This window comes from Chiloscyllium plagiosum, chromosome 5 (assembly GCF_004010195.1).
Source record: "Chiloscyllium plagiosum isolate BGI_BamShark_2017 chromosome 5, ASM401019v2, whole genome shotgun sequence".
Lineage (NCBI taxonomy): Eukaryota > Metazoa > Chordata > Chondrichthyes > Orectolobiformes > Hemiscylliidae > Chiloscyllium > Chiloscyllium plagiosum.
In genome coordinates, this window is record NC_057714.1 from 83,471,575 (window position 1) to 83,495,780 (window position 24,206).

The 24,206-nt window shown below is 39.2% G+C and overlaps 1 protein-coding gene across 7 annotated transcripts in view; it reads right to left on the reverse strand.

Moving 5' to 3' along the window:
- The window catches only part of odad2 (outer dynein arm docking complex subunit 2), a 380,688-nt gene that overhangs the window by 48,032 nt on the left and 308,450 nt on the right, over window positions 1-24,206 (reverse strand). For all 7 annotated transcript variants that reach the window (XM_043690495.1, XM_043690491.1, XM_043690492.1 and 4 more), the window contains one exon: window positions 23,179-23,400. In XM_043690495.1, the coding sequence (XP_043546430.1) occupies window positions 23,179-23,400 (222 nt within the window). The remainder of the gene's footprint in view (window positions 1-23,178; window positions 23,401-24,206) is intronic.

Below are 24,206 nucleotides of genomic sequence, written 5' to 3' on the forward strand. Positions count from 1 at the left end.
GGCATGACGGCGAATACCCCTGCCAACTTTTATAGGTGCGTCATTGAGAGTATTCTGTCTGGATGTATTCATTACCTGGTATGGTGACTGTACCATTCAAGATCGGGGATAGTTACAGAGAGTTGTGAACTTGGCCCAGATAATCACAAAGGCCAAACTCCCAGCTACAGAATCTATCTACCAGGCCTGCTATCAAGGGAAGGGCACCAACATTCTCAAAGGTCCATCCCACCCTGGCAATGTTCTTCTACAACCTCTACCATTGGGGAGAAGGTACACAAGCCTGAACACAAGCACCAGCCGGTTTTGAAACAATTTCTACCCTACTGTGTAGAATACTGAATGGACTCTCAAACTCTTAACATTCGCCTGTACCTGTATTTTTGTTTTTGCACCTGTTTACCTTTTATTTACTTATCTATGCTACTTAACTCTGTGATTTGCCTGTATTGCTCGCAAGACAAAGATTTTCACTAGTACACGTGACAATAAATTCAATTCAACTCAATTCAACTCAATTCAATTCAATTCAACATTTTGAAAATTGGTGAGAGCAACTGCCGCCGATCAGATAAGCAACTGCCATAGAACTGGAGAGCTAACTACCAATCTAAAATCTTGCTCTCAAAGAAATTAGAAGAAACTCTATCAAAAGGTGCCTTTTCCTGTATAAGCGGTAACAAGAAAGAAGAAGACCCAAGGAGATCAGTAGACGGAAGATTGAAGACAGCGAAGATGACCGAGACTGTGTGGATTCGATTTTAAGTAAATGTAATGTTTAATAATAATTATGTTATTGGAGCAGCATTTTTATATAGTTAGGGGTCATATACTAAGTAGTGAAGAAAAAGAGTGTTCAGGTTGTTTACAGTTTTGTTTAGTGCTCACTATTAGAGTTCAGAAAATAAATTATTATTTTTAATTAAGCAATGGAAATTTCACTCCCTCGCCCTTTTAACAGTTTACGAGGTGAAGCAAGCTTTTCTGGGTGTTTGTTTTTAATTAACAGAGAGGTTTGACTTCCATGTTGTAACAATTGAAAGAGATAACTACAGAAATAATGGATACATTCAAAATTCTATTAATTCTGCAATGATGCCTACAGATTAGAAGGTTGCGAAAGTAACCACACTGTTCAAGAAAGGAGGGAGGAAGACAACATGAAGCTATAGATCTGTAAATCTGATTTTAGTTGTAAGGAAAATGTTAGAATCGATTAAAAAGGAAGTGATTAGTGGATATTGAGAAAATAATTTTGTGATTGGACTGAGTCAACATACCCAATAGCATTTCTGATCTGAGAAGCCAGTAGATGCAGTGCATTTAAATTTTCAGAAGGCTTTGATAAAGTCCTACACTTTTTAGAAAGCAAAATTAAATCAAATAGGATTGGGAGATAATATGGATTGCGGATTTGTTAACAGGCAGAAAGCAGAGAATGGGAATAAATGGGTCATTCTCAGGTTGGCAGGTTTTGACCATTGGGGCAAATGTTGGGGAAATGTGATTTGTGAGGAAGATGCAAAGAGACTTCAAAGGCTGAGTGAGTGAGCGAGAGCATGGCAGATGGGATATAATATCAATGTGTAAGTTATCCATTTTGGTAAGAGGAACGGATATGTAGAGTATTCCTTAAATGACGAGAGATTGGCGTGTGCTGATGTCCAAAGAGACCAAAGTCTCTTTGTTCATAAATGATTGAAAGCTAGCACATAGGTGCAGAAAGCGATTGTGAAGACAAACAGCATGTCATCCTTCATCACAAAATAATTTGAATACAGGAGCAAAGAAGTTGTTTCAATTGTGTAGAACTGGTGAAAGGTATTTTGGAATATAATGTGCATTCTGGTCTCCTTGCCTAAAGAAAGATATGTTTGCCATAGAGGGGTTGAAGTGAAGCTTCACCAGACTGATTTCTGGGATGGGGTGACTGTCATTTAAGATTAAGGATAATGAGTCTGTATTTTTTGAAGTATAGAAGGATGCTAGGTAATTCCACTGAAACTCATAAACATCCTAAGGGGATCAACAGAGTTGATGCAGAAAGACATTTTTGCTGTCTCTGGTGCCTGGAATCAAGTGGCACAGTCTCAGAATAAAAGACCAGTCATTTAGGACTGTGAAGAAATGGAGTTTTTATACTCAAAAAGTGGTGAATCTGTAGTATTCTCTCCCAGAGGACTGTAGAATCTCACTCATTAACTAAGTTCAAGACAGACATTGATAGATTTCTATTTACTAATGACATAAAGGAATATGAAAGTAGCACGGTCATATGGTTTTTGAGATAGCTGATCACCCATGATCTTGAACTGCAGAGCAGGCTCAAGAACTGAATAACCTACTCTTGATCCTCAGCTTAGGCTGAGTGCCTCTTCCATAGTAAATATGCAGCGGGGGCGTGGCTACAATCAGCGAATCAAAAACCAGAGAAACAAATCGAATTGAGGCTGCAGCCAGAAATAAAATAATAAAGGGCTCATTTGCAGCTTAAGCAGACATGGGCCAATGGAAAAAGAATGTTAGAAGACTTTTTAACCTAATGATGACCTAGTGGTATTATCATTAGACTATTAATGCAGAGACTTGGGGGTGAGGAGTGGGGTTCTGGGCAGATGGGTTAAATCCCGCCATGACAAAATAGTAGATTAAAAGTCTACTGACAACCAAAAAACTGTTGCCAATTGAGGGAAAAACCCATCTGGTTCACTAACATCCTTTAGTGAAGGAAATCGACCATTCTTATTTGGTTTGACCTACACATGACTCTCGGCCCACACCAAAATGGTTGATTCTTAACTGCTGTCTGGGGTTGTGCAATAAACACTGGCCTGGCCAATGATGTCCACGTCCCATGAATGAATATATATATAAAAAAAATTGAGGTCACAGAAAATATAAGAGATCCAAAACTAAAACTGTGCTAAAGGTGGGAAACATTTATTGAACATGCAGACAGCAAGTATTGTTCAGGAAAAGAAGTGAAAAAAATGGGAATTATTAATCAAGCTACAGACAGCAGGAACCAGCCAGGAGAAATATGATTAAAGTGAGCATTGTTACTAAAGCTACAGCAGCAGGGCTAAACCAAAAGATCTCTGAATACAGGCGGTAAGCTTCATTCAGTAAAGCTTTCAAGGAAATGTAAATCATTTATTTAGGTTACAAATACTAGGCTTCATCCAGAGGAGCTGCAAGAAAGGTGGGAACATCCATTTTAACTTCAGAAGTCAGAAATCCTTCAATGTTCCTGCAAAATGCAGAGAAGCCTTCCAATATCAGCACAAAACAGTAATACTAGTATTACTATGAAATGAAAAGCTTTTAACAAGTTACTAGGACCACAACTCTTGCGACTGCCATACAAGTCAGATTCCAGACTTTCATTTGTTTTCATTTAACAAGGTGGTCTTTTATTGAAAGTTGACAGTGTAGTGCTGGAAAAGCACAACAGGTCAGGCAGCATCCGATGAGTAGGAAAATCGATGTTTCAGACCCCTGACTTGTGGGTCAGGGCTGAGAGATAAATGAGAGGGGGTGGGATTTGGGGGAAGGTAGCTGAGAAAGAGATAGGTGGATGAAGGTGAGAGGGAGAAGGTGATAGGTCAGAGGGAGAGTGAGGGACAGGTCCAGAGGGTAGTGCCGAGTTGGAGGCTTGGGACTGGGATAATGTGGGGAGAGAGGAAAATGAGGAAGCTGTTGAAATCCATATATCTCCCATGTGGTTGCAGGGTCGCAAGGCGGAATGTGAGGTATTCCTCCTCCAGGCATCGGGTGGTAATGGTTTGGTGGTGGAGGAGTCCCAGGACCTGCATGACCTTGACGGAGTGGGAGGGGGAGTTGAAGTGTTCAGCTATGGGGTGGTGGGGTTGGTGGGTGTGGGTGTCCCAGAGATATTCTCTGAAACGATCCGCAAGGAGGCATCCTGTCCCTCCGATGTAAAGGAGGCCACACCGGGTGCAACAGATACAGTAGAGGACATTGGTAGAAATACAGGTAAATTTCTGACAGATGTGGAAGGATTCCTTGGGGCCTTGGACAGAGGTGAGGGGAGTTTGTGGACGCAGGTTTTGCACTTCCTACAGTGGCAGGAAAAGGTGCCAGGAGTGGAGTGTGGTCTGGTGGGTGGGGTGAACCTGACGAAGGAGAAATGGAGGGAATGGTCTTTTCAGGGGTGGGAAAAGAAATATATCCCTGGTGGTGGGGTTCGTTTGTAGGTGGCGGAAGTTCCTACTTCCTCCAAATCAAAGAGGTAGCCATGGGCACCCGCATGGGACCCAGCTATGCTTGCCTGTTTGTTGGATATATGGAATAGTCTATCTTCCGCAGTTACACTGGCACCACCCCCACCTGTTCCTCTGCTACATCAATGACTGTATCAGCACCGCTTTGTGCTCCCACAAGGAGGTTGAACAGTTCATCAACTTTACCAACACCTTCCACCCTGACCTCAAATTCACCTGGACTATCTCGGAAACCTCCCTCTCCTTCCTGGACCTCTCCATCACTACCTCTGATGATCAACTAACCACAGATATATACTACAAACCCACCGACATCCACAGCTACCTAGACAACATCTCCTCCTGCATGCCTTTTCCTAATTCCTCATCTGTTCCCAGGAAGACCAATTCCTAATCAGAAAGTCCCAGATGGCCTTCTTCTTCCATGATCACAACTTCCCTTCCCATGTGGTTGATGATGCCCTCCAGCACATCTTCTCCACTTCATGCACCCCCGCCCTTGAACCCCACCCCTCCCAACACAACAAGGACAGAACGCCCCCTGGTCCTCACCTTCCACCCCACCAACCTCTACATACAATACATCATCCTCCACCACTGCATCTGTTGCACCCGGTGTGCTTTCCTCTACATCGGGGAGACAGGACGCCTTCTTGCAGATCATTTCAGAGAACATCTCTGGGACACCCGCACCCACCAACCCCACTGCCCCATGGCTGAACACTTCAACTCCCCCTCCCACTACATCAAGGGCATGCAGGTCCTGGGCCTCCTCCACTGCCAAACCATTACCACCCGACACCTGGAGGAGGAATGCCTCATATTCTGCTTTGGGACCCTGCAAACACATGGGATAAATGTGGATTTCAACAGCTTCCTCATTTCCCCTTCTCCAACATTATCCCAGTCCCAAGCCTCCAACACGGCACTGCCCTCTGAAACTGCTCATTACTCCCCCCTCTGACCTATCACCTTCTCCCTCACCTTCATCCACCTATTACTTTCTTAGCTACCTTCCCCAAAACCCCTTCCCATTTATCTCTCAGCCTCAACCCACAAGCCTCATTCCTGTTGAAGGGCTTATGCCTGAAACATCAATTCCCCTGCTCCTTGGATGCTGCCTGACCTGCTGTGCTTTTCCAGCACTACATTCTCAACTCTGAGCTCCAGCATCTGGAGTCCTTACTTTCTCCTAGGTCTCTATTGAAACACAAGCATGCAATGCTACAGGTTTTGTTTTAATAATAAAACAGAAATTTAGCATGCAAAAGGAACAACGATAAAATAGAATACTAAGCTATTTGAAAGATTTTGAAACAGTATAAAAATGCAATCTCACCTGTTCCCAACAATTTCACTTTATGATACCCAAATACCAGAGAGTTCTAATGTCTATTATATCTGTATGGTTGACGTAACTGTTTCTTTCAGTTCTCAGTCTTCAGAGATTTTCTTGATTGGTATATTTTTCTTGATTGGTCACACAACCAAGGTTAGAGTTTTCTCAGCTTCAAATAAAATTTTCAGGATTCTAACTAAATACGTCTGGTCAGGAATTTCATACTAAAACCTTTATACTGAGGTAACCTATTTCTGAAGAATTCTGAACTAAGTCCTTCCTCCAAGGCAAAACTGTTCCTTGTATCTAAATTCAACCAGAACAGCTGCAAGCTGAAACCAAACGCTTTCCAAGGTATGAATTTTCCCCAAAGCAAATATAAAATTAATCAATGATTCTTCTTGATTGAAAGAAAGCTAATGCAAACAATAGAAACAAATTCCCAGCATCACTCGACAGATTCTTTCTCTCGTTCTGGTTTAAAAACTACTGACAAGTAAATCATTAAACTTGCTCATGCACACAGGCCAAAATCCTGATGCAACTACTTCAAAATGCAAAATTCATAAATTATATCTATATATAAGTAAATCACACACCTCATGTCACTTGCTGAAAGACGAATGAGGGGACATTATGATTACTGATCAAAAATTATTTTAACATTACTTAACACTACTTCTGAGTCACATCAACGGTTAGTTTGAATAGCTTCTCATAATTCAACACAGCTAAACTGGTACAGTTTTCAGCACATCTTTCACATTTTCAAAAGCACTTTGACAGTCTTGAGTCCATTCAAATTTACAGCTTGTCTTCAATAGTTTTGTTAAATGACAGTGCTGAAGTGGTTAGTTCAGGTGGCTGGACAGCTGGTTTGTAAAGCAGAGTAAGGCCACAGCACAGGTTCAATTCCTGTACGAGCTGAGGTCACCATGACTCTGTGCCTAAGGCATGGTGACCCTCAGGTAAAACTCACCATCTCTTGTTTCTCTCTTGAGACAATAGTCCTCTGGGACAATAAATCACATACGTACATAGGCTGTGCCTGTTTCAACTCAATAAAACAACTGACAGCCATTTGCTGATTGATCAAAATGTTGAATTCCACAGATCTGCTACTGCTGGTTTACTGATGTCCACCAGGTAGAATACTAAATCATTTCCAAACAGTCTTGTCATAGACCTGTAATTTTCTGCACATGTTCATTTGTTCTGGATTTTCCTACAGAAGAAATACTTTATCTCTATCTGGTCATATTGCATTTTTAATATAAAATCAGTTCTTAACCTGCTGAACAGAAATACAAGCCAAGTTTATCCAACCTGCCTGATGTGGTGATTTATATGCTAATCTGCATAACATACACACATGAAAATTAGGTTCTTGTTGAAACAGGTGTCCTTAAGTTCATTACCAACAATAACTATCCATATGGTTAATATTGCAGACTTACACAGTGTGCTTACTGATGTTACTGCATACTATATCCACACAGCTCTTGGACTGAACATGCTATATGAACTTCATGACACAAAAGAGTGACTGCAGGTGAGGCAAATACCGTCATACTGGAACATTACAGGTAGTAATGTCATGGTAACAGTCTGAAAAATGTGGGCCTGTATAATTTGGAATCTATACCATAATACAACATCTACCTTTACATTTTAAGTGTGAGAACTCTTTCTCCAACAAAGATGCATAGGGATGCATTAATAAAAATAAACGACATATATGAGCTGCATATTATCAAATACCTATCACACGGAATGATGACTCAGACACTGAACATACCATGCCAAACAACAACCACAAATCTCTGACAAATGAAACACATTTATTAATGATGACAATACACCTCATGCAGATTGTCACTCTGCCTCTTCTTATCTATGTAAGGAGGGAGCTCCACTTTTCTGAGATGCAATCCCGATCAGGGCTCCTTCAGAACTGCGGCCTCATACATCCATTCTGACAGTACTTTCATGGTGCAGAACTATCAGGGCGAGTGAATCTATGCCCCTTTTTTCCACAGCAGTCAACTGTCATATTCTGATATTTAAAGTTCCAGAAAGCTACTTTGACAGCTGATATAAAATGGAAGTAGATGAGGTAAATGTCATGTTGGTACCTTGGCAGGTAGAGTATCAGAAGGGTAAGGTGCGAGGTAAGTATTGTGCCAGCTGGGGAGGAGGTAAGATGCCAGATGAGTAGTGGTAGGGTATCAGGGGTAAGTATGATGCTAGGTGGGTAAGGTGCCAGCTGGGTAGGGTGCCAAGTAGGAATGGTACCATGGTGCAAGGCAGAAAGAGGGCCAGGTGAGGTGTTTAGGGTAGTTTGGAGTGAATAGTTGGATAAAAGAAATACGATCTGTCAGGGAGGGTAGTGTTCAGTCCAGGAGGGAGGGATGTCAGGTCTGGTAGTAGATAAAGTGGTTGTGTCCAGAGGGGGGAACAGGGGTCATATGTGAGTCGGGGAAGGCATCATTGAGTTACGTGGCATATTGGGTCAGCATCTGTCGTATAAGTGGTATGAGGTAATTGTAGTTAGTGGTATGTGAGGTAGTACAAGATCAATTGCATTAGGAATTAGACTATGAATTTAACAGTCTACCTTTTCCTGAGTAACTATTTACTAAATTTTATTGGAACCCTCCAAATTCTCCAATTTAAATGAAAACTTTCAGAGGATTCCAATTACTGAGAAATTGTGCAGTCGAATCTTCAATTTCCTGGACAATTCTCTCAAGGTCATAAGACGAAAAGACCATAACATGGTGGAGCAGAAGTAGGCCATTAGACCATTGAGTCTGGCTCTGCCATTCAATGATATCATGGCTGACCTGAAAACTCTCAAGTGTACTTTCCTGCCTCATCCTCACAGCTTTTGATGCCCTTAATAATTAGCCTTGAATATACTTAAGGACCCAGCCTCAGCAATTTTCTGTGGTAATTCACAAACACTGAAGGGCAAAATGAAATTCCTCTTCATCTCTGTTAAAAATCAGGTATGGTGGGGATTCCACAGACACCTCAAGCACAGTTCCCATCGAATAATGATTGTCAAGCTATTGGAAAATCTGGACATTCAGATTGCACATTGGTGGACATAAGACATGACCAGATCTAGTGTTTATATAGCTATCATAATTTAGTGATGTAACTTTAAGGGATACTGTCATTGTGGATGAATGCGTATCATTGTTCATAGATGTTTCCTTTTGTCCGGCATGATCTGTTCAATGTCTCAGTTGTCATTCTGTGTGACGGGTGGCTGGTGATATGCAGTTTGTATATGTTGTCTATTTATTCACAGGACTTAAACATTGCTCATTACAATGTAATATGATCTAGGCTGGACAAAAGATGTAAAATCAGGGATATGCAATGAGTTTGTGCTAAACATAAAACACATATAGCCCTAAATATGGAGATTAGTGTGGTTTTGAATGACTGCATAAAATAAACAAACAAAATGAAACTACATAAAACTCCATTATGAAAATGGGATTAATTAGGTAAAGTTTCCAAGATAAAGGGCTTTTCTTTAAATGTAACATCATTGAGTCTGATGCTGCCTGTAAACAATAAGTACAGAGTACTGTATTGCACAATATTACCAACCCCACCACTCCATGGCTAAACACTTCAACTCCCCCTCCTACTCTGCCAAGGACATGCAGGTCCTGGGTCTCTTCCATCGCCAAACCCTTACCGCTTGATGCCTGGAGGAAGAACACCTCATCTTCCGCCTTGGGATCCTGCAACCACACTGGATTAGTGTGGATTTCACCAGTTTCCTCATTTCCCTCTCCCCACATTATTCCAGTCCCAAGCCTCCAACTCACCACTGCCCTCTGGGCCTGTCCATCGTCTTTCCCACCCTCCTCTCTGACCTATCACCTTCTCCACCACCTTCATTTACATATCGCATTCTTAGCTACCTTCTCTCCAACCCATCCCCGTTCCATTTATCTCTCAGGCCCTTGGCCCACAAGCCTCATTCCTGATTAAGGGCTTTTGCCCAAAACGTTGATTTTCCTGCTCCTCGGATGCTGCCTGACTTGTTCCGCCTTTCAAACACCACACTCTCGACTCTGATCTCCAGAATCCTCACTTTCTCCTACCATATTGCACAGTTATGTAACAATGAAATCTTTGCAAAATTTATTATAGGTCTAACTGTAAAGAAAGAAAAAGCTGTGTTACTTTTGAGATCTGCCTTAAGCTACTCTGGGAATGCATTATAACTATTTTGGTTACACTAAATTATAACTGATTAACAGCTTTACTGGGCATTTTCATTAAAATGGCAGTAAGATGCATTTACACTACAATTTCAGATTTGGTGTGAAAAATCTGTGGTAAACATGGGTAGTTTGAATCCAGACAAGTCCTAAAAACCGAATTAAGCAAACAGGGACTCTTCTTTAGGAAGTCTCACTCTAGTTCTGCATTCTGGGAACGTGAACCTGAATTTAGGATTTACTAATGATATAATGTTAGCGCAAAGTGAAATTGCTTCACATTGATGCTTAAGTTAAACTACTCTAAGTTATTGCTCAAAACAATGCTGGTGCATTTGTTGTGTCTTATAAAGTGTAATTTATTTTGGTCATAGAGTCATAGAGTCAGACATCACGGAAACAGACTCTTTGGTCCAACTTGTCCATGCTGACCAAGTTTCCCAAAAAAAATGAATCCCATTTGTCTGCATTTGGCTCATATCCCTCTAAACCTTTCCTATTCATGTATCTGTCCAAATTTCTTTTAAATGATGTAACTGTATCCACCACTTCCTGAGGCAGTTCATTCCACGTACAAACTACCCTCTCTGAAAAAGTTGCCTCTCAGGTCCTTTTTAAATCTTTCTCCTCTCAGTTTCTCCTCTAGTTTTGAAATCTTCTACCTTCGGGAAAAGATCTTTGCTATTCACCTTCTCTATGACCCTCATGATTTTATAAACCTCTATAAAGTCACCCCCTCAACCTCCTATGTTCCAGTGAAAAGATTCCAGCCTATCCAGCCTCTCTAACTCAAATCCTCCAGTCCTGGCATGATAGTTAAGGTAATGAATATCCAGAGGTATTAGAATAGAAGAAAATGGATGCCAATGGTAATACTAAATTAATATGTGCTGATTGTTCCTACTATGTTTCAGTAAAGCCCTCCAAGCAATACATTCTCTCAGTCAGTCCAAAAGTTACGTGCTTTTGCCTTTTTTCTATTTACTTTAAGGTGAAAGCACATAGTAACTTTTTTTCAGAGATAAAATCTAAATTTTTAAGGTATCCAAATCAGTCTAACAATGTATTCTGACTACATTTTGAAATTAAACAAAAATGTTTTAATACATTTGGCAAGATATTTTCCCATCAAAACTAGCTAATGAAATCAGATTTTGTCAACTTCACTTGTCTGCACTCTTTCTTTGCCAATTCTTGAAACCTTACTTTATATTTTGGGAGCTTGTTTAATTCTGCATTAATAATTATTTTTCTGGCAAAAATAAAAGCTTAGTGATTAGAGATAGACAATACAAAAGTTATCAATCCTATATTTTCCGAGTACCAACACCATTAACTTCTAACTTAGGAATGCAGTTGACATACTTAATCTTCTGAGTCTACGTCAATTCTGTCAGTGGTGCTTCTGGATTTTGTGAGTTACTATTGATATTGACTAATATTCAGGATAGCTGAAGGCAAAAAATCTTTAAAAATAAAAGAGTGATTGAAATTGTGACCTGGAATATTACTAAAACTGAATAATAAGTACTTATTCACCAAAAAAACCCAGCACTTGCTATAAACCAGATCATTTCTACACAAGGCAGAATTCCAGTTACAAAGTTGCAGGATTTTTGTCATGAACGTCATTGGAACAATACAGGTAAGGTGAATTCCAGTGCAACTTAATGATATTCTATGTAAAACTGCAGTATCTTAAACTGAATGTTCACTTCATTGTAGGAAAGTGCTGCCGACTAACTCTTAATTTTGCTTTTATTCTTTATGATTTCTCTCTTAATTTCTGTGCTTTCTCTTAGTTTCATGCAATTTCACACATGTCATTACTGACCCACATTATCAAAATATATTTCCTAGAGACTGGACTTTTAAACAATCATAATAATGATTTGATACAATATTTTAGTGCTATGCCAAAAAGAATGCCATTAGGATCATTAACAAATTCTGAAGTACAGTACAGTAACAATGTTTTTTTAACAGCAAGTCTACACAATCATAGCCTAGGATGATAGGTCATTGTACTGGGGCATAAAAATCGAAATAAATAACGTAATCATGAGGAACTCTGCCAGAAATGATTTCTCAATTTTGCTCAGGAGATAACTGATTCAAAAACATTGTCACGTCCACGAAGTAATTAAACATAGCAACTTTGAACACAAACAATGCCCCAGTGCTTCTTTTCATGATATCCAAGAAGAAATTGAGCAAATTTTGTTTCCAGCAAGGAGCACATTTAACTGAATCATGTGCTTGCAAACTTTCAATTTAGAATTTAATATTGCTGCATCATTTTTGGGCATCTGAGATTCCTGAAGATTCAGTCAACTGTGATTCCCATCAGCAAAGCTGGATTGTGGAGTCTGTGATAAAAAGAGAAACTGAAACAAACACAGATCTGTATGCAAAAATTTGAAAATGCAACAGGTGAAATGATAACTTTACAGTATCGATGACTCCATGCTAAGTGTGTGGCCTGTATCTACTGGTTGCTGTTCCACATAAAATTTGGAGTGGAACTTGGGATAAAGATGGGCTTATCCTATTTTTCACATATGGGTGTAATGATTCTCAACCTATCCATGTTGGCACCATTGGAAATTTGGTAAATTTGGTTCTTCCATCTTATTACCATGCTTGCAGCATAGAGCTGAATATCTTCTACCTTGCTGACTTCTTCTGTATGCTGCTGTAAGTTGAACAATGTGCTAATAACACATGATCCAGCTGCCTTTCTGCTTTTATAGCCAATCTGTCCCTCTTAAACGGAATCTGCACTGAATAATAGTATTGCAATTTAAAACATGGAAACTGAAACATTAGTGCAGGGAGATTTCCAGGATGAAGGATGCTGCATAAATGGCATTAGTGATGAAGGTCAGTAAAAGGAGTGACACCATGATTCCGGAGGGCACCAGGAGACCCTCAAAAATCACCCTCAGAAGACAATGAGAGAAACTGGCCAGGGTTTTCGATTCCTAGCACCAGATTTGAGATTGGCAGCACTGCCACAAGCAGCTTAATTACCTTATGTGGCTGATCAAGGTCAGTAAAAATATCTTCACATGACGTCATTTACTCACCATGATAGTCTCAAGCTGCTCAATGCACCACAACTGCTTCCTCACCATTGCACAGCTACAGTAATGTTGTCAGCCTCATATACACCTCAAGCTGTCTCCACACACGTTCAACTATTTAGCTATAGAAGACATAGCACCAAACACAGCACTACACAAGTACATTCTGCTCTCTCTTGTGGAAGGTAAAATGTCACATAATAAAGAGACAGGGCAGAACTGGTTGGGGCAAAGAAATCCTGGTTTTCCACAGTCCTGTAAGGATATGGCTCCTGGTAGCTAGGCTGCAATAAAGGCTGTGCCATCCAGTGTCACTCAGAACATTGAGAAAATGAGAATATTCCAGGATTTGTGGGCGGCACGGTGGCACAGTGGTTAGCACTGCTGCCTCACAGCGCCTGAGACCCGGGTTCAATTCCCGCCTCAGGCGACTGACTGTGTGGAGGGTAAATGTAGGGGTATGGGTGGGTTTTGCTTCGGCGGGTCGGTGTGGACTTGTTGGGCCGAAGGGCCTGTTTCCACACTGTAATGTAATGTAATCTAATCTAATCTAATTACATTCCTTTTTAAATTCCAGCTCACCTTCTTTCTACTATACATTATGATGAGCAGAATGCCAGGGACCTTCTCCCTTCCTTTCTCTGCCCTGCCTTCTCTCTGACATTTTCTGCTTTTGGGCACCCAAGAACTGAAAGAAACTCAATTATGCTCACTTGTGCTACCTTCAGAAGCATTTGAAGATCAAATAGTAAGGCAAAATACCAGACACAGTATTCACTTGAGGTGGCATGCCAAGCATCACACTATACTGAGACAGTAACAACTTAGTTGGGCTGGTCACGTAGTCAAGAATGTTTGACATTTGCTGACAAGAATAAATTTTCTATGGAGAGCTTGAGTCTGGGGTACCATTCTCATGGCAGTCAAAGGACACTCAGGAGGCTTCAGTCAGGGGTTTTGATATTGAATTTGAGTTGCGGCAGAATGTCACTCAGAATGGCTGCACCTAATTTAACAAAGTGAAAACAATGTTGCCTCCTTGAAAAGCAGATGCATTTCAAAGGGATAGGGAAAATGAAAGGAGCAAGAATTCCAAGCCAGAAACTTAGCGAAAACTCAATTGTCTGCAGTATTCTATCATGTTTATTGCAAAACCTTCTTTGCACAGACCTGCCTTATCAGCCACGTAAGTACTCACTGGAATCCCACTAAACACACCAGATGATGAATTAAAAACAAGAAGTTCTACACACAATCAGCATGACTTGCAGTATCTTGGTTCATCTCAGTATCAGCATTTCAGATTTCTAGTATATCCAATGCTTTGCTTTTATTATCCTAGATGATGAATTTGGTCATTTAAACCTCAAACAAAATTACTTTGGAGGTTATAGTAGTATGATAAGTCGCTGAGAAGTACTGGGCTGTAGTCAGGCCAAGGGTAAAAGAATTGTTAGCCAGCTCATCTCAGATGGATAGGTTTCTGATGGGTCCTTCTAGACAGGACTCAAATGAAGACTTCAAATGGACTACATTGGGAGCTAGATATTTCAGACAACCCCTTGTCACTGTCAAGGAGCAAGGAGGAGCCAGTCTCCAAATTGGCAGAGGACATCTCCGCAGCTTCTGTTCCATCTCCCTATCATGTTATAAACCTAGAATTACTCCACTACTGCTCTTTATGCCTATTTCAGCCCTTATGAGGGCAAGACACCCATTCCAGATATTAATCTAGTAAACCTCTGAACTTACACAAATGTATTTACGTTCTTCTTTAATTCGGGAGACCAACAATGTAGACAATACTCCAGATGAGTTCTCACCAGTCCCTTGAATAATAGAAACAAAACTTCCATACTTTGTATTCAACTCCCTTCACAAGAAATGTTAACATTCCATTTTCTTTCTTAATTACTTGTTGTGCCTGCATTCTATGCTTTTGGGATTCTTGCCACTTGTCGTGTTGGATTCCTCTGTTTCTCTGAGTTCTGCAATGTCTTACCATTTAGGCAATATGCTTCTTATTTATTCTTCCAACTAAATTGGATGATTTCACATTTTCCCACATTAGAGTGCATTTGACAGATCTGTTCCCATTCACCTAAACTATCTATATTCATTTGTAACCTCCTTGTGTCCTCTTCACAGCCCACTTTTCAATTTTACTGATCAGAAAATTTGGCAACCATACTTTTGGACTCTTCATCCAACTAAGTTGTAAAGAGGTCAGACCCAAGCATTAATCCTTATGGTACACCACTCATTAGAGACTCGTTATAGACTCATTAGATCTTGCCAATTCAAAAATGACCCATTTATTCCCGACTCTCTTCTTCCTATAAGCTAGCTAATGTTCAAACCATGTCAATATGATACCTCTTACACAAAGAGTTTTTAATTTCCGTAGAAACCTTTGATGTGACACTTAATCAAATGCTTCCTTCAGAAGCGATGTTGGAATTGAAATATTAATTCTTTCTCTCTCCACTGATGTTGCCAGACTCGCTGAGTTTCTCCAGAATTTTCTGTTTTAATTCTAAATTTCAAGCATCTGTAGTATTTTGACTTAACTATGACAATGGGACACTGTCCATAAGGTTTTTTTGATATATTCATTCATAGGATGAAGGCATCACTGGCTGGCCAGCATTTATTGTCCTAATTGCCCAAGGATAATTAAGAGTCACGTTGGGTTTGAAGTCACAAGTAGGCCAGACCAGGTAAGGAGAGCAGATTTTCTTCCCTAAAGGGCATTAGTGAAACAGGTGGATTTTTATACCAATCAGCAACAGTTACATGATTGCCATTAGGCCAGCTGTCTGTTTCAGATTTTGTTCACTTGAATTCAAATTTCACCATAGAACAGTGGCTTGCGTTTCTAGTATAGTGACATTACCATTATGCCACTGCCTCCCCATTCTGTGAGTATAAGTACGTCAGGCTGTTTTTTGACAGGTCCATAGGTCGTCTCTCCCAGCCCAACCTTACCTCATGTGACAAACTGCCCCTTCCAGATTGATAGACCTTCTCCGAACTTCCTCCAATGTCCTTTCATAAATAAAGTTATCAATACTGTGCATAATATTCCAGATGTGATCTCACCAGTACCCTGTATAACTGATGCATAATTCTAACCACTTAGGTAATTTGCTTCATTTTTATTCTACCTGCCAAATAGACAATTTCACATTTTCTTACATTATACTACATCTGCCACATCTTTACATGATCACTTGGGCTATCAATATATTTTTGTAGCTTCCTTATGTTCTTTTCACAATTTAATTTCCTACCTATCTTTGTGCTATCAGCAAATTTGGCAGCTGTATCTTCCATCCCTTCAACTAAGTGATTTGTAAATTTTAAACAGTTGAGGTCCCAGCACCAATCCCTGTGGCACACCACTCATTATGTTTTGCCATCTGAAAAAAAGACCTTTCATGCTTACTCTCTGCTTCCTCTTAGCCAGTGAATCTTTCTCCATGCCAGCCCTTACACAATGAGCTTTTATTTTCCACAATAACATTTGATGTGACACGTTATCAAATGCCTTCTAAATATCTAAGTACATCCAACAGTTTCCCATTATCCACAGCATATGCTATATCTAAGTATCCTACTGTAATTTCTGTAATAATATTTTCTAGCATTTTCTCTGAGATAGATGTTAAGCTAATTGGCCTGTAGTTTTCTGCTTTCTGTCTCTTTCTCCCTTTTTCAATAAAGGAATTACATTTACTATTCTCCAATATAATGGGGCTTCACCTGAGTTAAGTGAAATTTAAAAATTAAGAACGTAACAACTAGGAACAGAAGTGGGCAATTCTGCCCCTTTAGCCTTCTCTGCCATTTAGTATGGAGTAAGTATCACTATGAATTTGTCCTGGTCCATTCACATGAATGCTACAGTCAAGAAAGCAAACAACTCCTCTACTTCCACAGAAGGCTAAGGAAATTCAGAATGTTCACAATGACTTTTACCAATTTTTATAGATGCCCCATAGAAAGCATCCTATCTGGATGCATCACAGCTTGGCATGGCAACTGTTCTACCCAATACTGCAAGAAATTATAGAAAGTTGCGAACGTAGCCCAGTCCATCATGAAAATCAGATTCCCTTCTATTGACTCCATCGCCTCAGGAAAGCAGCCAATATAATAAAAGACCTCTCCCACTCTGGTTACACTAGCTTCCACCCTCTTCCATTGGGCAGTAGACACAAAAGTTTGAAAACACATATCAAGAGATTTAAAAATAGTTTCTTCCCAGGTGTCATCAGACTTATGAATGGATCTCTCATACATCAGAGTTGACCTTTCTCTGCACTTTCTCTGTAGCTGTAACATCATATTCTGCATTCTGTTCTATCAGCCTGATATACTTAAAGTATGATTCTTCTGGTTAGCACATGAAACAATATATTTCACTGTACCTTGGTACATGTGACAGTAATAACTCAAATCAACTTCTATCAAGGAAGAGTAGGGCCTCTGAACCCAGGACTCATCCGTTTTGTCTGCTTTATATTTCTTTTTTTTCCTCTCTTTAGTCCTTTTTTAATACTTTATTTTACTTAGCTCTTGGTGAAGAGCTCAGTCGCAGCAATGGCATCGGCAGCAGTGAGTGTTTCCAGCAATGCGGACTCATAGCAACGTCAGGGTTCCTGGCAGCTTCTGCATTGTTGAGGCAGACAACTCATGGCTGCTGTGGTGGAGGCCAGTTTGATTTACTGATGGCGCCTATGTCCAGTGCAGATTCATGCAGGTGGCGGTGGAGGTGAGTTTAAGCCCAATACAAAACCCAGCAGCATCAGCAGCAGCTGCATTGGTGAGGTGGGCCTGAAGCAGAGTCATGGCAGTGGCAGAGTCATGTTTGGGCCGATACAGTAGCCAGCAGCATCGCTGGAGTCTGCATTGGTGAGGTCCAGCGAGGACTCATACTGCTGAGTTGAGGTTAGATGGAGCTGAGGAGTGGCGACTTTTGTTCCAGTGTAGTGGCATGGTGAAGGGAACGTGTGCCTGGCCACCATGCCCAAGGCCCATGATGGTCCATTAGGACTTGAACACGTCAGCCTGTAGCTCCAGCAATTTATTCAGTACCACTTCTCTGTTGATTGTGATTTCCCAGAATTCATTCCTTACTTCCATTTCCTGATTTAATTCTGTTTTTGGGATATTACTTTAATCCTCTACAGTGTAGACTAATGCATAATTCCTGTTCAATACATCTGCCACTTCCTTATTGTTCATTATTAATTCTCGAGTCTCATTTTCTATAGAACACACACCCACATTGTTAAACATTCAAAGAAACCTTTACAACCTTTGTTTATAGTTCTGGCTAGCATCTTGTGAACTCTAACTTTTTCCTCTTTATTAATCTTTGGTCTTTCTTTTTTTTTAATATTCTGACCAATTCTCTTACCTCCCACCTGTTTTTACACTATTACATATTTTCTCTTTTAGGTTGACACTACCTCTAACACTTCTAGTGAACTGTCGACAGTGGGCTCAGTCCTTGGAATTTTTCTTACATTGGAATATCACTGTTGTGTATTTAGAAATATTCCTATATAGTTCTGCCACTGCATCTCTATTGACTTATCCTTTAATCTAATCTGTTAAGGCACATTAGCTTGTTGTGCTTTCATGCCCTTATAATCTCCCTTAAATTTAGAAGAAAGACTCTCAGACCCACTCTCCTCTCCCTCAAAGTGAATGTAAAATTCAATTATGTTATATCACTGTTACTTGGGGGTGTCTTCGCTGTGGGATAATTAATTCTATCTCATTGTATATTATCAGGTCTAGTGTGGCTTGCACTTTGATTGGGTCCAGAATATGCTGTTCTAAGACATTATCCCAAAATTATTCTATGAACCTCTTATATAGGTTACCTTTGCCATCTGATGTTTTTATTCTATGTGCAGTTAATAATTATCCCTATAATTATCACCATGCTTTTCTGACAAGATTTCATTATTAATTCCATTATGCTCCATCCTACAATGTGGCTATAGTTAAGGCATGTACACAATACATACAGCTGACTGGCTTCCTGAATGCAAATTCTGACCCTCTATTGTCTGTAATTAATTAACAAATTTACCAGCTTTTCTAGCTTCCTGTTATTCTGAATGGCAATGTACCCTTCAAAATTTAAGTCTCAGTCCATGTCAGTCTGCAGCCATGTCTCTGCAATGGTTACCAGATCATATTTATGCATTTCTATTATGCTGTCAGTTCATCTGTTTGTTTTGAATGCCACATGACTTTAATTTATTTCTTTTAGTCTTTTTGTAAATTCTATTCTTATTGGTTGCTTCACTCTAAGATTTGCACTCTCTATTCCTGTTTATCACTTCCACTGTTTATACCTTTCTATTTGTACTCGATGCTACTCTTGCATTTACAACATAAGAACATAAGAAACTAGAACAGTAGTAGGCCCTCAAGTCTGCCCTGCCTTTGAACAAGATCAGGGCTGATCTGTCCCAATGCTCAACTTCTCATTTGTTCCAACGTCTCACAGCCCTCATCTGAATAATATTTCAAAAATGTATCTTTCTCTTCTTTAAATGATTTCAGTGATCTAGCTTCCAAAACTCTCTGGTAGAAAATTCCAGATATACACTATCCTCTGGGAGAAAAAATTCCTTTGCATCTCAGTTCTAAATGAACGTCCCCTTATTCTGTCCCTTACTTTAAGATTGCCTCACTTGAGGAAACATCTTCTCAACATTTACCTTGTTGAGGTCTCCTCAGATTCTTCTATGTTTCAATGAGATCACCCCTCATTCTTCTAAATTCTAGAGAATTAAACTCTCACCTGTTTAGCTGCTCCTGTTAAGTTAACCTCTTCATCCCAGTAATTGGCCAGATGAATCTCCTTTAAACTACCTCAAATGGCCTGATATCCTTTGTTAAATACTGGGTAAAATTGTGCACAGTACTCCAGTAGCTGCCTCAACAACAGCCTGTACAATTGTAACAAAGACTTCCCTATTTTTAAAATCTATCCTCCAGCAATAAAGACTAAAATTCCACTTGCTGTCTTAATTACATGCTGCACCCGCATGCTAACTTTTTGTGTTTCATGCACAAGAACACCCAGGTCCCTCTGCACTGCACTTTTTCTCTCCACTTAAATATAAGCCAGCCTTTTGATTTTTCCCAGTAAAGTGCATGATCTTGCATTTTGCTATATTAAACTTCATCTGCCAAGTTTCTGCTCACTCACTAACCAATCTTTATCTCCTTGCATATTCCTTATGTCCCCATCTCAACATACCCTCCAACCTATTTTTGTATTATCAGCAAATTTGGATATATCATACTCTTTCAAGTCAATTCCCTCTTTCAAGTCATTAATCTCAATAGTAAATAAATGATCCTTGCTGAACTCCACCTGTTACATCTTTCCAACCTGATAAGGACACATTAATCCTGACTGACTGTCTTCTGTGTGTTAACGCTGTTTGTCCATGTCAATACCATGAGTGCCTATTTTGTGCACTCTTATAATGTAGCACCCTTATCAAATGCCTCCTGGAAATCCACATGTACCAATCTACATATTCTCCTTTATCAACATTGCTTGTTAAATTCTCAAAGAACCCCAGCAAATTTGTCAAACATGATTTCTATTTCTCAAAACTATGCTGACATTCCCTCTAAATCCTCCCTCTTGTACCACAAGAGTTAATTTAGTCATTTAGTTAATTTAGCCTGCAGCCCTCATTCTCATCTTCATAAACCTAAAGAACTTTATATCTGTTGGACATTTGGAAAGACTGAGCTCCTGCATTCATGCTCTCTGTGTCCCCTTACTGCCTCACTTGCTGTCAAAACCTCCTGTCCCTGAATACTGACCAAACCAAACAACTCAAGCCTAGGAAGTATAACAAAGAATCTAGGTGGCTTTCCCTCCTCCCTGATGCATCACAGCGTCTGTATTGAGTTATGTTTTTATGTATTTTATCAATCTTACTACCAGTTGCTGTACTTTATTGAACCTTAGGATAGAATGAACCTTAGTCCCTTAACAGATATTGGTCATATAATAAGCTTCTTCTCCTTCAACTGAGGCTGAAGAAGTTTAGGAAAAGCAAAAGTTACAATACATCTCTTTTACATCTTCCTCAACTTACTTATTCATGAAATAATCAGGACTTTATTGCATTGTATTATCATGAAGGTAGGAACAGAATTACAAAATTTGAAAATTACAAGTATTCATCATATGCACATTTATTAAGCAGGAATGAGAAGATAATGTAAAGCTAGCTTGCTACAGACATGCTGCTGAGTCAATCTCTAAGTTTGAGCTGCCATTGAGAAAGTGAAATTGCAGCTTTTATCAATTAAGTCATCTGAGATGCCACATTTATTACTCTTGCAAGTTCATTAAAATACTCCCATGCTTCTATTTATAAAGCCAAGGATACTATATGTTTGCCATTTAACCACTTCCTAATTTGCAGTGATTTGTGTAGAAATATCCCTAAGTTTCTCTGTTCCTACTGTCCCTTTAGCATTGCACCCTTTATTTTGTTTTGCTTCTCCTTGTTATTTATAACAAATTATATCTCTTTGAACCTTTCTCCATTAAATTTCAACTATCACCTGTTCATTCATTGCACAAGTATTTCTATATTTTGTGGAAGTTTATAACTAACCTTCTCATAGTTCACAATAACTTTCAGGTTTTGTATCTTATGAAATTTATGAAATTGTGTCCTTTACTCCCCAACTATCTCCCCAGTCTACTGTAAAATAACTATAGAATTTTAGTCCCTTGCAAGTGTATTTTCAGGCCTGTAAAATTTGTTGGGAATACATATTTATATTTATACTATGTGGTGCACTCTTAGACACTGGTTTGGATTAAAAATATTGTTTTTGACCAAAACTGTGAAGAGAACCCATGTAACTATTTGGGAATGAGGTTAGTAGTTTCATGTGGGCTGATAACCACTTGCTGATTACAGAAAGTCATGTGACTTTGGAAAAATAGCCAAGTAAAGGTTTGAGAAAGATAAGAGACGGGGTGTATTCCCTAGAATTACCAGAAAACCTCTCTACAGGTTATCAACAAGAAACCCAATAGACTGTGAAATTCTATCCCTTGGTTTTCAGACCATTGGTCAATTAAGCTTTTTTTTCTTCTGTGTTTTTTAAACATATTATCTTTGCAGAGTCTTTATTGTTGTTGGCGATGTGTGAGTGTGTCTGGTGTGGGATTAAAAGGGGATAAAGTTCTAATTGCAGATTAAATCCTAAATGTTAACCAGTTTGCTACTTGCTTTTAAGAGTGAGGTTTGTATTATAATAAACAGGTTATTTTTAGCTTGTTAAAGAAGCCTAGTGAAATTCTTTTTTATTCTGCATTGCTGTACAAAAAGGAAGCAATTAGCCATTTTGGTGATTGAATCAGAACATTAGAGTTATGGTGTGAGCTGTGGAGTAGAGGGGCTTGGTGATCAGCAAGTGCCTTTTCATAATAAATTTTATAGATGTCTTTACTGCTACTTACATAACCACCTCAGATATGGCTGCAAATTACTGAGGAATAGACACAATATTGTAGCTAGCGGGAGGAGGTTGCCAACAAGTGAAAAGCTGACATGGGAAGATAGCATGCTTGGGCCTTGAATAGGAATAGGGTGGGAAGGCATTGCTTTTTCCACAAGTCCCCTTTTCTTGTCAAGATTAAACTAACTTGCCTCTAGTTGTTGGGTTTATCTCTAAATTATTTCTGGAACAAATGCAATATTTGCATTTCTCCAGAAAAACCAAAGAACTGCGGATACTAGAAATCAGAAACAAAATCAGAAATTGCTGGAAAAACTCTGCAGGTCTGTCAGCACCCGTGGAGAGAAAGCAGAGTAACATTTCAGGTTCAAAGACCCTTCCTGAGGACAAGCATCAACACAGCCTGTTTGGATTAAGTGGTCTCAATCCATTTTGTAATTTTCATGTCATTCTCTGCATTTCAGAAAGTTCAGCACTGCACAATCACAGCCCTTTAACGCTAGGGAATCTGTTGAATAAACTATAGAAAATCAGGGCCAAATCATGTTTGTTTTTAGAATGTGCTCCTTAGTTGATAGATGAAACAAAATGTTTTTATATCCATTTATTAAAATATTCCATATCCCAATTATGTTGTATGAAGAAATGAAAAAGATATTAATAAGAACATAAAAAGTAGATTAAAATATATCCACTTTTAGCATTTAGGAGTTGCACAAGCTTACCTTAACCACACCATTTTCATGCATGGTAATGCAGTTGTTCGGATCAAATGAAAGCTGGTACAAGGCTTGTGCTGTAGCACGATGAACACGAGGACTTTTTGATTTGAGATAATGGACCAGCGGGGCCACAGCCCCAGTTTCTCCAAAGGCAACTCTGTTGTTTCCCCACTTACAACAGCAAGCAACAGCATCTGCTAAATTCTGCCGAAGCATATCATCCCTCTGTAAGAAGAGTAAAATAAACATATAGTATTTGTCATTGGGAATATTAAATATAATAAAAGCAAAATATTGCAGATGGTGGAACTCAAATAAAAATAGAAAATGCTTTGAGAAAGAGAAACTTTGCAGGTCTGGCAGCATCTGTGGAACTGTTGTGAAGAAGAGTCATCTGTGACTTGAAACAGTAAGTCTGCTTTTTTCTCTACAGATGTCTTTCCATATCAACTAATGATGATTGATACTATCAATAATATTTCTCAAAAACAAACTCTAAGATCATTTTTCTGATTCTACAAGAAGTCAGTTGCTGAGAGACAAAATAAACATTTCATTTCATTCTTAGCTTTGTTTTTTGTAGCTTAACCATTTGATTCCAGTTCTTATACTACTATAGATCCACTCTTCACTCTTCTGAAGGCTAATATATCCATCTTAACATGTGCAGAAATGTTCACAGCGCTAAATGGTAATCAGAGTTTTACATAGTGTTATGTAATTTCATGACTCATATCTTTGAACATGGTAAAAACAACTAGAATAATTGTAATTTAAAGGCTGGCCTCTTTATGAGGTCAGAGTTTAAAGCAAGAAAACACTAAACAAAGGACTACCTCTCTGAATTTTGTGGCAGAGTCAGATGTCTACAATTGTCTCAATAAGTGGTGCAAATTATTCACATATTTTTTCCCAGATCAAAGAGATGCTTGGAAGCAACAGATAAATGTAAGGAGATATTAAAGTATTTATATACATTTCAGATCAACGGTAAGGTTTGGGAATTAGAGATAGTTTCAATTTCTACTTGA